The 19,051-nt window shown below is 38.3% G+C and overlaps 1 protein-coding gene across 1 annotated transcript; it reads left to right on the forward strand.

The window, feature by feature from the left end:
• Positions 1 to 651: 651 nt before the first annotated feature.
• LOC147504388 (uncharacterized) lies at positions 652 to 2,700 on the forward strand. The gene has a single exon (XM_086605183.1). The coding sequence runs from the start codon at positions 652 to 654 to the stop codon at positions 2,698 to 2,700; it is 2,049 nt and encodes a 682-aa protein (XP_086461309.1).
• Positions 2,701 to 19,051: the final 16,351 nt, after the last annotated feature.

A 19,051-nucleotide genomic window follows, 5' to 3' on the forward strand; every position in this document is an offset into this window, starting at 1 on the left:
GATTTCATCTGGTGACAAACAACTAGTCAGTCGCATTTCTTACTTTGCAAGGAATATCCGTGGTACTCGTGCTTTTTGGTTTACAAGGTTGAAAGAGTTAACAGCCATGGTGAAACAGTTAGGTCCACCAACGATATTCTTCACACTCAGTGCTGCTGACATGCAATGGCCAGAACTATTTCATATTTTGGATCCATCTAATGCACTTGAAAGGTTGTCTCATTTTAATGTTGAATGATGGTGTTATACATCATTTTAATATATATTGGCTATGAATTAGGAATTATTTGAGGATCTTTACAGGTATGACATGTTGAATTATATAACTTACAGGTTGTCTCCTTTAGAAAAAAGGAGGGGACGTGCAAGGTTGGTTAATGAAAATCCAAGTGTCATCGCATGGTTCTTTCAGGCCAGGGTATCCAATTTCTTTCAGGAATATTTAAGCAACGAGTTTTCTGTGGTTGATCATTGGTACCGGTTTGAGTGGGCGTAATCGTGGATGATGGTCATATTCATGGATTTCTTTGGTTAAGAGGTGCTCCAGATGTTAGTGGGATAGGTACAAGCGCTGAGGTTAGATCAAATGTCATTGAATATTTTGATAGGCTTGTTTCCACTGTAAAGCCAAATCCTACCACGGATAGAAATATGCAAAAGCATCCTTGTGCGCGTACTTTGCCACTCGAGTTGAATCTTGATACATATGAAGATGACTATGATTTAATGGTTAATCGGGTCATGGGACACAGCATATGTGGAAGCCATTGCTTACATTTACATAAAACAACGAAACAGATGGGATGCCACTTTAGATATCCATTTGATGTACTTGATCAATCGGAGATTGTTGAAGAACTGCCTAACAGTAATATGTTTCGGTTTATTGGGCATCGGAATGATGAGTTAGTCTGCTCCTATAATAGAAAAATTCTGCAGACATGGCGTGCAAACATTGATTGGTCGCCCGTCCTTTCGGTGCAATCTGTAGTAAAATGCATTGCTAAGTATGCTTCAAAATTTGAGCCTGCATCAAAGAGTTTCACAGAAACTTTACGAGAAATTGTTGAAGATCTTCGTCGTCCATGTCAGAATGCAAAATCTGCTTTCAAGCGATTGCTTATGAAAAGTGTATCCGAAAGAGATATTTCTGCCCAAGAAGTAAGTCATTTGTTAATGGGGTACCCATTGGTACGATTATCAAGGAAGTTTGTCCTTTTAATTGTAAGTGAAAAGAGCATGTTAGCATCAACTTTATGTCGTAGAAGAGGGAACGAAGATGAAGAGATTGTTGGAACAGACCCAAGCTTTGTAGGAAGATATATGCAACGACCTCCTTGCTATGAAAATACATCCCTCCTCGATATGGCAAAAAGACACTACTTTCATCGGAAGGGTTGGCACACTTCTCGAGCTAGTGCAATTGTGTGTTTGGTTCCACAACTGGATGGTGACATCCTACCAAACACTGAAAAATGGGAATCATTTTGTCGTCAACAAATCTTGATTCATCACCTTTTTCGGACTCTAGAAGAAGCAAAAGGGGATTTCATACTATGGTCAGAAAGGTACATGGACTTGGGCTTCGAAGAACACCAATCAATAATTCTTGCTAAACCTGTTGATGAAGAATTCGAAGATGATATTGAGATAGAGAATGATATGGAAGACATGTTTCGAGATGAATGGATGTTGGCAGCAGCAATGGGGCCCTTGTTTGTCCCTGGGGAGAATGTCAAATTAGGAAGGCGAGACTTTGATACTTCACATAATTGGGCTGAAGGTTTATATCAATATCTAAACATGGAGAGTGAAAGAAAATTTGTGCATACTTTGCGCAGTGGAGAAGAAGTTAACATTGAACCTCTTATTGTAACCCTTGATGAACTGTCTCTTGAACAAAGAGTGGCACATGATATGGTTATTCGAGCACTAGAATGTCGAGCATGCATTCGTATGATAGTTTGTGGTGATGCAAGCACGGGGAAGTCCACTCTCATAAATGCAATTGTGCATTCAATTATTGGATTTTTTAGATCAGCCAAAGCAGTACGTGTCATGGCTCCAACTGGAGTCGCTGCTTTTAATATTGGAGGTGCAACCATACATCATGAACTCACCATCAGAACTGAACAAAGAACTGAACGAAATGCTTCAAAGAAATTTAAATATTTTGAAGGTGATCAATGTCAGCGTATGCAAGAGGACTTTAAAGACACCAAACTCATCATTATTGATGAATATAGTATGGTCGGAACATCTATGCTTGCGAATATTGACTGTCGTTGTCGAGATATTTTTGGGCCTAATGAGCCATTTGGTAATATCTCTATTCTCCTTATTGGTGATATGCGTCAGTTACCTCCTGTATGTGATAGGGCATTGTATAAAGGAGGTGGGAGTCCTCAACAACTATATGGAGGACTTATGTACACTTTTTTTGATAAATGTGTTCGGTTGTCTCATATATTTCGACAAACAGGGGATAGGCAAGCATTGTTCCGAGAAGCATTGATTAGACTCAGTGATGGAACATCCACGATTGATGACTGGAAATTATTTCTGACTAGAGACTTTTCCTCGCTCAGTGCGGAAGAAATTAACACCTTCAAATATGTTTTGCGTCTATTTCCGACCAAGCAAGCTGCACATGATTACAATCTCAATCGACTAATTGAGTTTGGAAAACTTGTTGCTTGAATTGTGATAAAACATAAAATGCTAGTTTACCTCCGAAATTAACGATGAAACTCAAAACGTAAGTAAACTAAAACTTATTACGAGTCTATAGTTATCAAGTTTTCTACTCTCAATTCTATCGAAATGTGGAGTAACAAATTCGTTCCACTCCTAGTTCTCTAGCATGAAATGATTTCATAGTTAACTAATCGGTCTTAAGTCTAATGAGAGGTTTACGAGGGGAATGCTATACTACGAGGTGAATTCAATTAACAAGTTACGAATAACAAAAATGATAGAATGCTAAGGTTTTGAATCTAGATAAAGAATTGAAGGGAATTGAATCCACCTTAACTCGATTTAATCCTACTAACAAAGACTCGTCGTGATCCAAATTGAATGCTTAGCATATCAAAATAGTAATTCTAATCCCTAATTATACATAGCATTCTACCAATTCATAACTAGCATGTGAGCGATTAAATCCATTCTCATGGTGAATTAATCGTTTCTAGAGTGGAATAATTATCACGACGATTTCTAAGTTTAACAAAGATCAAGCGTCATCAAGGCTTCTTCAACCCCTCTAATGGAGGTTTAGCCTTGATTCATACCACTATCATTTCCCATTGATTTAAAACTAAACATTATACCAAAATTCTAACTTAGCTAATTAAACTAACAATACTTCAATCTAATTTAACAATTCAGAAATGATACTCAACAAGAATTAAAATTAGATCTATAAATTGAAATGACAAAATTGAAATTAACAAACTAGCTATTTTATTTATCAAACTAATTAAGAACAATGATTCTAAGAGTTTAATCTAAAACAAGAATTGAATTTAAACTAAACATAATTTTATTTAATGAAAACTAGATCTAGAATTATCTATTGTTTTAGGTCTAACTAGCTACCATTAACAAAGAGCTAAGCTTTGGTTTTATATGTTCAAATCCAAAAATAGTACATGGGCTTGGATCCATATTTTGGGCCAGAAAATAAGGCCCAAAACCCAATTCTTTCAGTCCAAAAAGGCCTCTTCAGCTGCAGTTGGCTTCAACAGACTTTTTGTCCACTTCTGCTCCTCTGATTGGGTCAACGCTTAGACCATTGGAAATCTCTTTCCGAGCCGGTCGTTTTGACATAAGGTAGGCCCAATTCGAGGTCCGAGTCCAAAGATATGACGCCTTCGGAAGTTCTCACGACTTTGAGTGTCTTTGTTTACGCTTTCGCGTCGACTTTTAGCTTTTGACCGGGCTTTAGAAAGGCTTTGTCTTTTTGAATCTTGGTCTTTAATCACAGAACTCCTTAGCAACCGACCTTTGCTCCTTTATCTCGCTAAAGTGGCACATTTCTGCACATAATAGACTTTGAAGCCCGAAATGCATAAAACACGTGAATCGGTATTAACTCTTAATTATTACTCACATAATTGGTCTAAAAGTATGGTATTATTGGGGTTAAAACTACAGTTTTGGGCTCTTATCAAACCACCCCCAAACAGCATTTTGCTTGTCCTCAAGCAAAGATGAGAAATTAGAATAAGTGACCAAAAATGGAGTTCTATCTACTCTCGTTTCGCTGAGTGAGATTGCATTGACCATATGCAACAAGGCCTTAAACCACTAGGAATTCCCTAGTGGACGAGTTATAGCCTCGTGAGAGTTTTCCAGGGAAGGTACTCACAAACTTCATCTATACTACAACGACTAAGAAATAAAACTATTGTTTCCTCATTCATGTCTCAACTATCTATACATCTTACTAGCAAATGAATAAGAATAACCAAGTCAAAAACCTAAGCTAATATATGCATAATAATCAATCATCTATGAGTAATACTATGAAATGCCTAAAGTGTTCGTTTAAAAACTTCGGAATAAGCGTCCTTAAGTAGGTCCTCACATAAATGTCAAGGCGAAAACCACTCGATTTTTCCGCTCAAGTTTTCATTTACTCCGGTGTGTGCGGTGTGGGCACACTTTACCTTACAATCTCAATGACAAACAAGGAACCCGGAGTCGATCAAACACATCTGCCACTTACTATCACACTAACCTATTCCTAATTGAGCTAGAGGTCTTTATTAGGTGTTGCGGGGATTAGGAGATGGTTTAAGAAGGAAGAAAATGGATATTCAAAAGGACAAGTCTGAGATAATAGAGTCTTCATATTATGTAACTTAGAGAAAACCTTGTTATTTTCTTTTGCTTCTATACTTTGTTCCCATCCTTAGCCATATTTTTCTTTTTCTTTTCTTTGGCTTTTGACTCTCTTTTATTCTATTTTTAGAGTTTTTATTTATTTCTATTTTTTTTTCTTTTCCTTGGATGGAAACTTCTTTTCTTTTTCTGAAGCAACTAACTAATTTTTGTTTACACAGGTTTTTCTCTTCTTCTTTCTTCACTCATTCTATTCTCAGACTTATTCTAGATTGGGTAAGTTGAATTTTTTTTATTTTGTTTTGTTTTTGTAACAGGGTAAAGGAATTGTGGTTTATGGAAGGCTAAGGAAAGGCTCGGAGAGGGACTAAGCGGAAAATAATTCATAGGTTTGAATTTCGGCTATATCGATCCAAAGAGGGCCTAAATTCTCGCTTAGGATATGGCATAGTGATCAAGCAAGTGGACGTGTGATTTTCTATCCGGATTTTACTTCTCCCTTGTGTCATTTCTCAAATGTTTCGCTCATATGAGGCTTTAGGTTATATTTTCACAGGATTTGTAGAATAAGTACTCTAGCCTAGATTTCAGAAACTTTATCGCTAACAATCATAGATACTCATGTAATAAATTTATAGATAGATGCAAAGATTATTACCTACATATTAACCTAAGTTTCTAACAATTATTTCGATGCAAAAGCTACATTGAGACTTCTAGATTATTAAGAGCATAGAGAAAGAAAACAATACCAATATTCCTAAGTGTATAGCATAAACTTATTTATTTATATTTTTGAAATTTTTAACTTGAAAACAAATGCATGTTATACATATCTATATCCTAACAGATGCCTTAATTACACGTGTTTCTATGCCCCTAAACAAGAAGCATGTTTTGTCCTCAAAGCATTTAAATAAAGAGGGTAGAAAAATACCATGGAAACGCGTGAAATTCTGGAACATCTGCAAAACAAGGTTAGAACATACTAATATAGGAAATAAAAATACTAACGCAACTCTATAAGAGTTCCACCCATTATGGGGCTAACAGAATTAAATTGCTTGGGACCTAAAAGCGACAATAACAAAACTAAAACTTACCTTATCTCCCCGCTTTAAACATCCTCCTCCTCAAGCAAAGAGATGAGGTTCCTTCAAGATCCCGCCAGCCATTATAACTTGCCAAGCTTGCCGCCATTTATCATCTGCTAATGCTAACCTGTTAAGTGTTATTATGTCTGATGGGATGTACGGGGCGACCAATTGAGGCTGCACCTGCCATCCCGGCCAAGTCATAATTCGCAATGAGCGAACCACCCAATTGGTGGGTCGATCTCATGACTTCAACCCTTTTCCAATCGTGGAATTGGGTACGAATCACTGGTAAACAACTACGCGATGATGCGGCTTACCAAAACAGGCATAAGAAGATACTTATGCCTCATGCTTTGGGCTCTCTTAAGACTAGCGACTAAAACTCGGGGAATGTCATATTGGCGACGTCCCTCAGCTAAAGCGAGGAAAATGTCACCAGCCAGATCGCTTTTGCAGAAATGAAATGAGCGCCATTCCCCAAAATATTCATCGGGGATGAATAACATGGTGGTGCCTACGTTTTAGGGACAGGCTACCAAGGGCAATGCTATATCGCCCCTGGTCCATTACTCGAAATACCCCTTCCCCATAATACTCATGGAAATATGTATAATCATAAAGGTATGCATTATCGGTCATATATGCCCATGTGTGAACAGGATCAGGTATTGGTAATCCTGAAACTAAAGCGACCACATTTTTATTGAATTCTAGTGTCGTGTCATCGACTATGACGGAGAATTCTTGTTCTCCATCCCGACATAATAGAATCTAACGTGGTCGTAGAAATAAGCAGTAAGTTGTGCTGAATATGAATCGTCATCACTTACCAGTAGATGGCGCCATCCTAACTGCATGATCCTGTGTCGGAACCAATGTCCATAGGTCTCGGTTCCCAACACATCTTTGAAAGACTGTTCAGGTATGACTATAGGAGATGTCATCTCAACTACTCTTTTGAACAGCTCCAAAAATCTTGGAACAGCCCTCAGAAAATTGGAAATTTTTGTGTGTATGGAAGCGGGGCGGTGGCGCGCTCCACCCATTGGGCTGGTCGCTCAGGTGTTTTTGGAGTAACAGTGTTTGGGCGCGAGTCGCACTCAACTTGGGCGCGGGTCATGCTCTGAGTAAAATTTCTAGAAGTGTACAGGGCGCAGGTGCGCTCGTAAGTGCTGAAGAAGAAGTTTAAGAGGAAAAAGAAGGAAAAGCTTGGAGTGAAAGGTGAGGGATGATGGTGGGGTGTAGTGTGGTTTGTGAGTGTAGAATGGAGCGAGTTTAAATAGGTTATGAGCTTCCAAAACGAATCGGCAAGTTGCCAAATTGTTTTAAGGCAATTTCCGAAAATAGAAAATTCCAAACCCGAAAACGAAAACAAACCATATTCTTGATTTTCTAACAACCCTGGTATCTTTTATACTGGATTTAGATAGTAACTTCTAAACTCTCCTAGGTTTCATGCTACCACCACACATATTCATAGATATGCCGATATCGGCCAAATTCTCAACCTTTACTCCAAGACAACCTTACAGACGATGATCATATAACGAATTATGCTCGGTATAAATATTACCACCTTCAAACAATTCGGGAAGGTGGGATTAATGATAAAAACACGTACAATTCGAAAATAACCATTTATATTAAAAATTTAAATCCAAACAACATAAAACAAACACATTAATATTTAAATTTAACAACTGAATTAAAATCCAACTAATAAAACAATCAAAACAATGAAATAACATCGAACACAAACTGCTGGTGAACACCTAGCCATGTGATGAAGATGGACCCTGAGATGGAGATTGGTCCTAGGATGAAGAATGGCTTGAGCCATCTGTCCTTCGGCGACGACGCTCATGCCTCTCAGACTCGGCTAAAACAGAATCCTCCACGGGTGGCATGCATCGTATCATCTCTATTCGGAACAAGCCGGCTTCCATCCATCCTCGAAGTAATCGCATCTTGGGCTTGGTGATCTTTGGTGGATAGTCTCCAAGTTAGACAAGATATCGTCCTGACCCCTTTCAAGCATTTCAAGTCTCGTCTGAAGGTTCGTTTGCTTATTTCGAACTACAATCTGTCTATCTCGGATATTTTCACAAATACCATAAATGCAACGCAAGCCAGTTTGCAACACTTGCATGCGTTCTAAATTAGAACTACAACTATCTAATGCATCGTCATCCAGACATGTCATATCCTCCCTTTCATCCTCCGACTCAACCACATTTCCTTCGGACAACGGCCAAGTATCTTGGATGCAATCCTTATAGATACTTGCATTAGAATGCAATTTGATCTTAATAGGAGCAGATTTTGTGACAGCTCTAAATGAGAGCATGATCTTAGTGATCAATACGGGAAGAGGCGCCATGCTCTTTCCCACTCCTCTAATCACATTAAAAATTAAATCAAGGATGCAGAAATTATACTTATTCGTTTGCAAAATCCAGAGAACGTGCAGACATTGCAGACCGATATCGCTGACTTTGTCTTTCCCAAGGACGTTCCTACCAATCCACTGAGCTACAGCTAGTTGATTGGTTCTCATGGTTGACTGGCGAACGTAATGAGAACTCGTATTGTATTCACCCTCCATGACAGTATCTTTCATCAAAGCAGGAACTCCAAAGATATCGATTTCCCGAATGGTCGCTTTTTTAGGTTGCTTTTCAGCGTAATTCCTAACAGCTCGGCCAACAACCGCCGTTACTTCCCTCCTCGTTCCTGCTACCTTAATGAAAATCCTATCCCCCTCCAATTCTCGCTTCTTATCAAACTGTTCTACCAAATTGTAGTGATAGAACTCCTCAGTTGAGTACCACAGTCCATTCCAATTTCTCCTAATCATCTCCGCGATCGTAAAATGGCGCGAAGCGGTCGGCCGCAAACGCGTGCTCCGGCACAATTCTTCGTCGTAGCGCCATTGAAGTTTTTGAAACAACCAATGGTTTTGTAGACGGTGAAGGAGGCGAGTTTGATGTAAAACAACTAAAAACACGGTGGTGGCGATGGTGGGTACGGTGGCAGCTTGAAGCTTGAATTGGTGGCTGTTTTCGGAGTTTTAAAATTGTTGGGGTTGGTGGTAGTAATGGTTTGGAGAAGATTTCAGTTTGGTTTAACTGCTTGGCGTGGGTGTAGTTAGGTTTTCTTTCCTCTTTTTTTTTTTTTTTTTTTTTTAGGTTGAAAACTTTGTTAATGGCGGTGGTGGGTTAGAACGCGATATTGTTCGTGAAAACAAAGGGGGGCGCAGGTGCGCTGCCAGTGCGTGCGAGTTTGGGCCCAAGCCCAATTTGAATTCTGAACTTTTTCGATATTTTGCGCAATTTCAAATTCAATTTGCCGCTTCGTTACTGGTCCGATTTTGGCAAATGGCCAAATGAGTTATGGAAATGATCAATAGAGAATTTCCAATCCAATGATCTATAAAACACTCAATTCCAACCATGGGTGACGAATAAGAAGGTGGAAAAACACCTCGAAATGCGTGTGTGATGTAAGTTATGCAAACAAAAGAAATCTAAGTTTTAGATAACATCAACCCAATTGAACTACAACTAATGGGCCTAAGCAACACAAATGGAAAGTTCAAGCAATCCGGATGGAAAGACCGACTGCCCACCCCCAAACAAATTTCTAAACACAAAATTTGTTTTAACGTGGGTCGTTTAAAGTCAGATTCCCAAGACTTGTTGGATTGCTATTTCTACGATTTAGAAAAAAAAAATTTATTTTTTTTTATTAGTTTATTATAAGAAAAACGAAAAACAATAAATACATAATTCACCCCATAGAGGAACATGACTCAAAAACCGAGAAAACATGCAAAAGTGGAAAACGTGAATTATGTTAACCGTGAACTTAGGATCCGGTACTTCTGACCACACACTCCATAGGCAGGGCCCGGTTACCTGAATGGTGCACTTACCACTATATGGAAGTGAAAGGAAGTACACCAAGTGACAAAGGTCAATCCTCATAGACAGGGTCCTGTAAAAGGACTTCCTCTACATCAGGGGACAGAAGTTCGTGAAAATGTTTTAACTGTTAACCATTAACTTGAAAGGTACTGTTGTCCTTGGGATTTACCAAGGTAATTACCCCGTAAGGGGTGACTTCAGTAACCAGAAAATGACCAGACCAACGGGTTTTTAGTTTCCCTGGGAAAATATGTAGACGGGAGTTGTAAAGCAAAACCTTTTGACCAACCAACCACAAACTCTTTGCGCAAGATTTGCTTATCATGAGCACGTTTCATGTTAGCTTTATAATCCTTCGCGAGATCGTAAGAATCGCTACGGATTTCTTCAAGCTCATTCAATTGCAACTTGCATTTGACACCCGCCTCATCAATATTGAAGTTAAGGCTTTTTATATCCCACAGAGCACGGTGCTCTAATTCAATGAGCAAATGACATGGTTTCCCAAATACAAGTCTAAAGGGAGACATACCTATAGGAGTTTTAAAAGTCGTCCTATACGCCCATAAGGCATCCAATAGACGCTTTGATCAGTCTTTCCTATCAAGGTTTACAGTTGTTTCTAAAATCTTTTTGATTTCCCTATTAGAAACTTCTACTTGTCCGCTAGTTTATGGATGATAAGGAGTTGCTACTTTGTGTGTAACTCCATACTTTTTCACTAGGGATGCAACAACTCTGTTGCAAAAATGTATTCCACCATCACTAATGATGGCTTTAGGAATGCCAAACCGATAGAAAATATACTCCTTAATAAAAAAATACAACTGTCTTATGGTCATTGCTACGGCAAGCCATGGCCTCTATCCATTTAGACACGTAGTCCACGGCAACTAGAATATAAATGAAATCGTGGAAAACAGGGAAGGGACCCATGAAATCAATGCCCCAAACATCAAAAATTTCTACTATCAAGATTGGATTTAATGGCATCATATTACGCTTCGTGATTCGCCCAAGTTGTTGGCAACGAATACACGTCTTGCAATGCACTTGGGCATCCTTAAAGGGTAGGCCAATAAAATCCACATTGAAGAACTTTAGTGGCTGTTTTTATTCTACTAAAATGGCCACCACACTCTTTGTCATGGCAGAACGATAGAACTTCATTATATTCCCACTGGGGAATGTAACGACGAATAATCTGATTCGCACAATACTTAAAAAGATAGGGCTCATCCCAATAGTATAACTTAACTCTGGCCAAGAACTTCTTACGTTCATTTCTTGACCAATTATAAGGCATAACATCCGCCGCTAAATAATTTACAATGTCAGCATATCATGGTGCTGAAAAAATAGCATACAGATGCTCATCAGGAAAGGAGTCCGGTATGGACTCAGAATCACTATTATCGTCGTTTGTAAGTCTAGATAAGTGGTCGGCAACTACGTTTTCGACCCCTCTTTTGTCCTTTATTTCTAATGTGAACTCTTGCAGGAGAAGGATCCATCGGATTAATCTCTGCTTAGCATCCTTCTTTGCAAGAAGGTACTTAAGGGCTACATGGTCCGTGTAAACTAAAGTTTTAGAACCAACCAAATAAGGGCGAAACTTATCTAAAGCATAAATGACAGCTAAGAATTCTTTTTCAGTAGTTGAATAATTCCGTTAAGCATCGTTTAAGGTTTTACTAGCATAATAAATAACAGTGGACTTATTATCTAGTTTCTATCCTAAGACAGCACCAACTGCATAATCACTAGCATCACGCATGAGTTCGAAAGGTTTAGACCAATCGGGAGGCTGTTTAATTGGTGCAGAGGTTAGAAGCTGACTTTTAAAGTTTCAAAAGCCTGCTTACAGTTAAAATTAAAATCAAAGATTGCATCTTTTAAAAGCAGATTAGTTAAAGGCCTAGCTATTTTTGAGAAATCTTTAATAAATCGCCTATAAAAACTTGCATGGCCTAGAAAGGCTCTAATATCACGGACAGTCCGTGGTTTAGGTAGAGTCGCTATCTTATCTAGTTTGGCCTTATCTACTTCGATGTCATCGCTAGATACAATGTGACCTAGTACTATGCCATTTTTCACCATGAAATGACACTTTTCCCAGTTTAAAACAAGGCTCTTTTCTTCACACCGTGTCAAAACCTTAGACAGGTTAGACAAGCAGTCTGTGAAGGAGTCTCCATAGATAGAAAAATCATCCATGAAAACTTCCATAAAGCGCTCTACCATGTCACTAAATATATGAAGCATACACCGCTGGAAGGTACCAGGAGCATTACAAAGGCCAAAAGGCATTCGTTTATAGGCATACGTTCCAAAGGGACATGTGAAGGTAGTCTTTTCTTGGTCATCAATATCAATAATAATCTGAAAATAGCTTGAGTAGCCATCCAGAAAACAATAAAAAACATGACCAGCTAGGCGTTCGAGCATCTGATCTATAAAAGGTAACGGAAAGTGATCCTTTCATGTCATAGCATTTAAACGTATGTAATCAATACAGATTCTCCATTTCATAGGACCTTGTGTGACAACATAGTCACCCTTTTCGTTACGTACCATGGTAACTCCCGATTTCTTAGGAACTACATGAATGGGGCTTACCCATTTGCTATCAGAGATTGGGTATATGATACTCGCATCGAGTAATCGTAAGACTTCTTCCCTAACCACCTCTTTTAATGGCGGGGTTCGGCGGACCGAGGTTCGCGGAGAAGTCTTGGCGTTATCCTCCAAATGGATGCGATGAGTGCAAACATTAGGGTCAATTCCTTAATGTTGGCTAGGGACTAACCAATCATGAGACCGATGTTCCCTAATCACCCGGATTAAGCGTGTTTCTTCACCCTTAGTTAAGCGAGAAGATATAATTACGGATGACTACCATCCGGATCAAGTTGAATATATTTTAACTCCGGGGGAAGAGGTTTAAGCACTGGGGTGGAAGGAAAATCAATAGATGTTTCATCAGGGTCCCCATTTTGCAAAATGAATACTTGCTTAGGTAGGAAGTCTTCATACTCAGTATATGGAGCAACCGAAGGGTCTACAATTGGTGTGGACTCAAGGATGGTGTTGACTTCCTTTAAGTAGGAGTCATTTACAAAATCTGAAGTTCCAAAAGAAAGGAATTTATACATACTGTTTCGGGAAAAGTGTTGTTAAAATAATCTTGACCTAAACTCTCAATCATGCTAACCTCCCTATCTATAGACGATTCTGGTAACTGTTTCATCATTTTAAAAACATTTACTTCAACAGAAAGATGGCCAAAAGATAAGGACATCTTACCATCGCGGCAATTTATAAAGCGCGTTTGCAGTTGCCAAGAAAGGCCCTAAGATGATCGATCTGAGTCGTTAGCGATTTTACGTATCGAGGATAACAAAATCAGCAGGATAGTAGAAATCCTGAACCTTAACAAGCACGTTTTCCACTACACCCTTAGGATACTTAATTGACATGTCCGCTAACTGCAACGTTATTCTAGTAGGTTGCATTTCCTGTAGACCTATTTGTTTATACAAGTAATACGGGAGTAAGTTAACACTTCGCCCCGTGTCTAATAAAGCGGTCGTCGTGTGGGAATCTCCTAAGGTGCATTTTACAGTAGGATGACCAGGGTCCTTGTACTTAACAATTCCATTATTTTCGGATAAAGTTGGGAACTGTTTAGTTAGAAAGGCATCTTTAGGTATGTTGGTCTTACGCCTAGTAGTGCACAACTCTTTAAGAAACTTAGCATGGTTAGGTAGCTTTTTAATAGCTTCGAGAAAAGAAAGGTTTATCGTTAGATTCTTGAAAATGTTCCTAATCTCCTCAAAGTTTGTATCCCTGGTTAGCATGGCTAATTTTTTAGGGAACGGTGGTTTCGCTCTATATTTCGCGTATGGCTCGACTTGATGTGTAACTTTGGCTTTCTGTTTCTTAGTTTGTTGTTTAACCGGTACCTCTACAGTGGTAGGCTCTTCAGTTTCTATTTCGGTATCTAGTTCGATATCCGGTGTAGGGAGTACTGATGGGGTAACTATAGGCATAGTTACTTTGTTATCAACCACTCTTCGAGCGGAGAGTGGTGATGGCATTTAGGTCACCTACGATTGTAGTTTCCGTACTAGTATTACCGTTTACCTCAAAGGCTGTGTTTGCTATTTTAGGATTTGGTATCGCTTGTCTTAGAAACACGCCTTTTAGTTTTGCTTTCTCTTAGGCTAACTGTTGTATGCCCTGATTTATGGATTGTAAGATCTGTTGGTTTGATTGAGTCATTGATTGGAAAAGTTGTTGGGTAACCTATATAAAGGCGTCGATACGATCCGGTTGTGTAGGTGTAGTAGTCACAGGTGGTGCGACTGGAACTATCTCACATTGATTATTTATGGGTGGGTTGTGATAGTTACTATTGTTAACCGGAACGATACCTCTATTGGTATTATAACTATTATAATTATCCTGACCTTGTGCTAGACCTTGTCGTGGTTGCGCTTAGTTGTTATAATTATTATAATTCCCCTGACCTTGTCCTTGTCTAGGTAGAGCTTGGTTATAATTGTTTGCTTGCCTAACATTTTGGTTATTAAACCCTGGAGGTGTAACTTGTTGATTGTTTCGCCAACTAAAGTTGGGATGTTGTCTCCATGGGGCATTAGGAATAGGATAGCTATTAATGGAACAAACATTATCTTGCTCTAATGGTTGTTGTTCATAGGCGAGAGGACAATAAGAGTCAGGGTGCTCAGGACTCAAACATAAATTACATGGGTTGGAGTTGACACTCATGACGGGGATAAGCTTTTGTTGAACAGAAATTGCCTCTACCTTTTTAGTTAGAGATTCGATTAAATTTTTAAGTTCTAGATCGGGTTTCATCTCAAACATACCGGCGGCCTTAACTGTTGAAGAAGAACTAGCGAGAGGGGGATATCATCACTACCCCAATTATTATTAAGCTTTAGTTTGATCTTAAAAATTTGTAAGCCTCCGGGGCTCCTTTACTTAGGAAACTACCCCATTCATTATGTCAAGGACTTCTTTATGGTGGTGTAGAAGTCCTTTGAAAAGGCGCGAACTAACGTGTCTTTCGTTAGGTTATGATGTGGACATTCTATAAGGAGATCGGTGAAATGATTCCAAGCCTCTGAAAATGATTCATGAGGATTTTGTCGAAAGAAATAAATCTTGGAAAGCATCTCATCCGTCTTTAGGGGTGGGTAAAAATGTTCAATAAACAGTTGAACAAGTTTAGCCCACGAGTCCACAGAGTTAGGCGCTTGGGCAGTTAACCAAGACGCAGCCTTATCGGCTAAAGTGAAGGGAAATACCTTTAGTTTAATTTGTTCCGCACCAACCGTAGGATGATGGAATGTTGTAAGGACTTGTTCAATCCTACGCATGTGTTGATAAGGTTTTTCATGGTCTAACCCATGGAAAACGGGCAACAAATTAAATATGTTTGGGGGAATTCAAAAATCCCCCATTGGGTCTGCTAGAACGATGCAAGATTTAGGGCTATCGCTCAAGGCTTTGTAAAAGTCGGAGAGAGGAGTCTCTCTTTCTTTAGCCATTATGTCAGGTGTGGTGGGTGGGATAATAGCTAGAGGTGTAGTGATTGGTATACTCGATAGACTTGTTTGTTGACGTTGACGGTTAATTACGTTCGGTGTTTTTCTCCGACCAGACCTTAATCTCATGCAAATCTAAGTTTAAACACGACAACTCTCCAAACAATCTTGATATATTAGTATAAACCTCTAACTGGAGATGCGAGGTATGGAAGAAAGGAATACCTGATTGCGTCCTTGCTTCGCTTATGAATAGCGTCTTGTTTACGCGTGTTTAGTGTATATAACGAGTTAGAACACTGAAAAACTTAAAAACTCGAAGTTCAAAACAAACCTGTGGAAATCCGGCAAATTTCAGCTAAGGTCGCAGGTGCGCTCCACTTTGGGCGCAAGTCGCGCTCCGTGTAACTTCAAGTTACGATGTGTTTTAGGTGGTCGCTCACTTTGGGCGCGGTCGCTCAAGGTTCCAGCGTTTTGGCGCAGGTCGCTTCGGTGTAGTTTTTCGCGGAACTTTTCAATGCTGAAACGGACAACCACAGTATGAATCAAACAAGGGTGGGTGGGTTTAATGGGACTTAAAAATGACTAATTATACTATTCACAATACTATGAGGTAACTAAGATGGCAGCGGCGCCATTTGATAAAACATAAAATGCTAGTTTACCTCCGAAATGAACGATGAAACTCAAAACGTAAGTAAACTAAAACTTAATACGAGCCTATATTTATCAAGTTTCTACTCACAATTCTATCGAAATAGAGTGGAGTAACAAGTTCGTTCCACTCCCAGTTCTCTAGCATGGAATTATTTCATAGTTAACTAATCGGTCTTAAGTCTAATGAGAGGTTTACGAGAGGAATTCTATACTACGAGGTGAATTCGATTAACAAGTTACGAATAACGAAATGAGAGGCAGCTAAGGGTTTTAATTTAGGTAAAGAATTAAAGGGAATTGAATCCACCTAAACTCGACTTAATCCTACTAACAAAGACTCGTCATGATCCAAATTGAATGCTTAGCATATCAAAATAGTAATTCTAATCCCTAATTATACATGGCATTTCTACCAATTCATAACTAGCATGTGAGCGATTAAACACATTCTCATGATGAATTAATCGCTTCTAGAGTGGAATAATTATCACGACGATTTCTAAGTTTAACAAAGATCAAGCGTCATCAAGACTTCTTCAACCCCTCTAATGGAAGTTTAGCCTTGATTCATACCACTATCATTTCCCATTGATTTAAAACTAAACATCATACCAAAATTCTAACTTGACTAATTTAACTAACAATACTTTCAATCTAATTTAACAATTCAGAAATGATACTCAACAAGAATTAAAATTAGATCTATAAATTGAAATGACAAAATTGAAATTAACAAACTAGCTATTTTATTTATCAAACTAATTAAGAACAATGATTCTAAGAGTTTAATCTAAAACAAGAATTGAATTTAAACTAAACTTAATTTTATTTAATGAAAATTAGATCTAGAATTATCTATTGTTTTAGGTCTAACTAGCTACCATTAACAAAGAGCTAAGCTTTGGTTTTTATATGTTCAGATCTAAAAATCGTGCATGGGCTTGGATCCATGTTTTGGGCCAGAGAATTAGGCCCAAAACCCAATTCTTTCAGTCCAAAAAGACCTCTTCAGCTGCAGTTGGCTTCAACAGACTTTTCGTCCATTTCTGCTCCTTTGATTGGGTCAAGTCTTAGACCATTGGAAAGCTCTTTCTGAGCCGGTCGTTTTGACATAAGGTAGGCCCAATTTCAAGGTCTGAGTCCAAAGATACGGCCTTCGGAAGTTCTGCTGACTTTGAGTCTTTGTTTTTACGCCCAGCGTCAACTTTTCAGCTTTTGACCGGGCTTTAGAAAGGCTTTGTCTTCTTGAATCTTGGCCTTTAATCACAGAACTCCTTAGCAACTGACCTTTGCTCCTTTATCTCGTTAAAGTGGCACATTTCTGCACATAATGGACTTTGAAACCTGAAATGCATAAAAACACATAATCAGTATTAACTCTTAATTATTACTTACATAATTGGTCTAAAAGTATGACTGTTACAGGGTTAAAACTACAGTTTTGGGCTCTTATCAAATTGTATCAAAAAAATAATTGTGATACTGCTTCTAGGACTTTGTCTCATGATGCGAAAGGCTTGGAAAAAGTTTTGTGTTTATCAGTTGGTGCACGTGTTATGCTTCGATCAAACCTTGCCACACATAATGGTCTAGTTAATGGTGCAATGGGCATTATTGTGGACATTGTCTATGCAAATTGTTGCAAATCACCAGAAGATATTCCTCTTGCGGTCATGGTTGACTTTGATAACTACCGTGGTCCTAAGTTCCGTCCAGATTCTAATATAATCCCAATTGCTCCACAAATAACTCATTGGAAGACAAATAATACATCATTCCAAAGAACTCAGATTCCTCTAGTTTTGTGTTAGGCTATAACAATTCATAAAAGTCAGGGGCTCACTCTTGATCAGGCTGTGGTAGATATTGGTGAAAAAGAAAGCCTCGGTTTGACATTTGTTGCTTTGTCACGTACCAAAAAGTTGTGTGATCTAGTATTTAGCCCTATGTTCACTTTAGATAGACTGCAAAGAATTGGAAGATGTCTTTGGTCTTAAAGGCCGATTGCAAGAGGAGAGTCGTTTGCTCCACATGTCAACTACAAGCATTAGTTGAAACTACACTTATCTTGAGATTTTGTTTATATTCTCAGTATGTTAATTCGTGATTGCATCTTATAGTTGATTCATCTATATGTACTTTTAAGCTATTACTTTTAAACTAATGCCTAAAGTTAGACAAAATATGTTTCTGATCTTAAGTGGGAGGTGGCACATATTGGTTTTCCATAGTTTTACACTTACTAATGTGTTTCCTAATGTTTCTTATTATCTTTTTTATTATTGGCAAGCCTATTTTTAAACGAGAACAGTAACTCATTGGTGTGGTGGGGTTCGAACCCCAGACCTCTGGTATCATCACCCAAAAGTTTTATCAACTTTGATAGTTTGCACCTACAATGTTTCTTGTTATCTAGTTAGATAAGCAAAATGTATATTATATTTGCGTAAGTTCAATTTTACATTTACGGTTAAGCCTACAATTATCTTGTTTTTACTTTTGAAGTAATGTCAATGTCATTACCTTGAAGAATGCTTTTTTTTTATTACTTTGATAAAGTTGATGTTTTTTGTTTTAAATCTGTGTAGGGACTAGGCAAATACCAACCATGAAGAACATTTTTTGACACTTGCTGCATATGTTTAAGTGCAGCTGTAGAGTGAGAGCTTTGTAATGAAATAATTTGTAAAGTCTTACGCGTATTTTGTTGTATGTATTATCTTTTTGAATTTGTAGGATGTAAATTGTTATGTACTTTTGTTTTTAGATAGTGTTGTACATCTTAGTTTTTTGTAAAAGTTGAAAGCAGGTATGACGTGGAGATATGATTTAATGTTGAAATTACAGAGGAGGCTCTATCAAAATTTTGGATGATGTTGTACATCTTAGTTTGTTGTATGTATTATGTTTTTGGATGGTGTTTTACAGGTATAACGTGGAGATATGA

Source organism: Coptis chinensis, chromosome 4 (assembly GCF_015680905.1).
Source record: "Coptis chinensis isolate HL-2020 chromosome 4, ASM1568090v1, whole genome shotgun sequence".
NCBI classification, from domain to species: Eukaryota; Viridiplantae; Streptophyta; class Magnoliopsida; order Ranunculales; family Ranunculaceae; genus Coptis; species Coptis chinensis.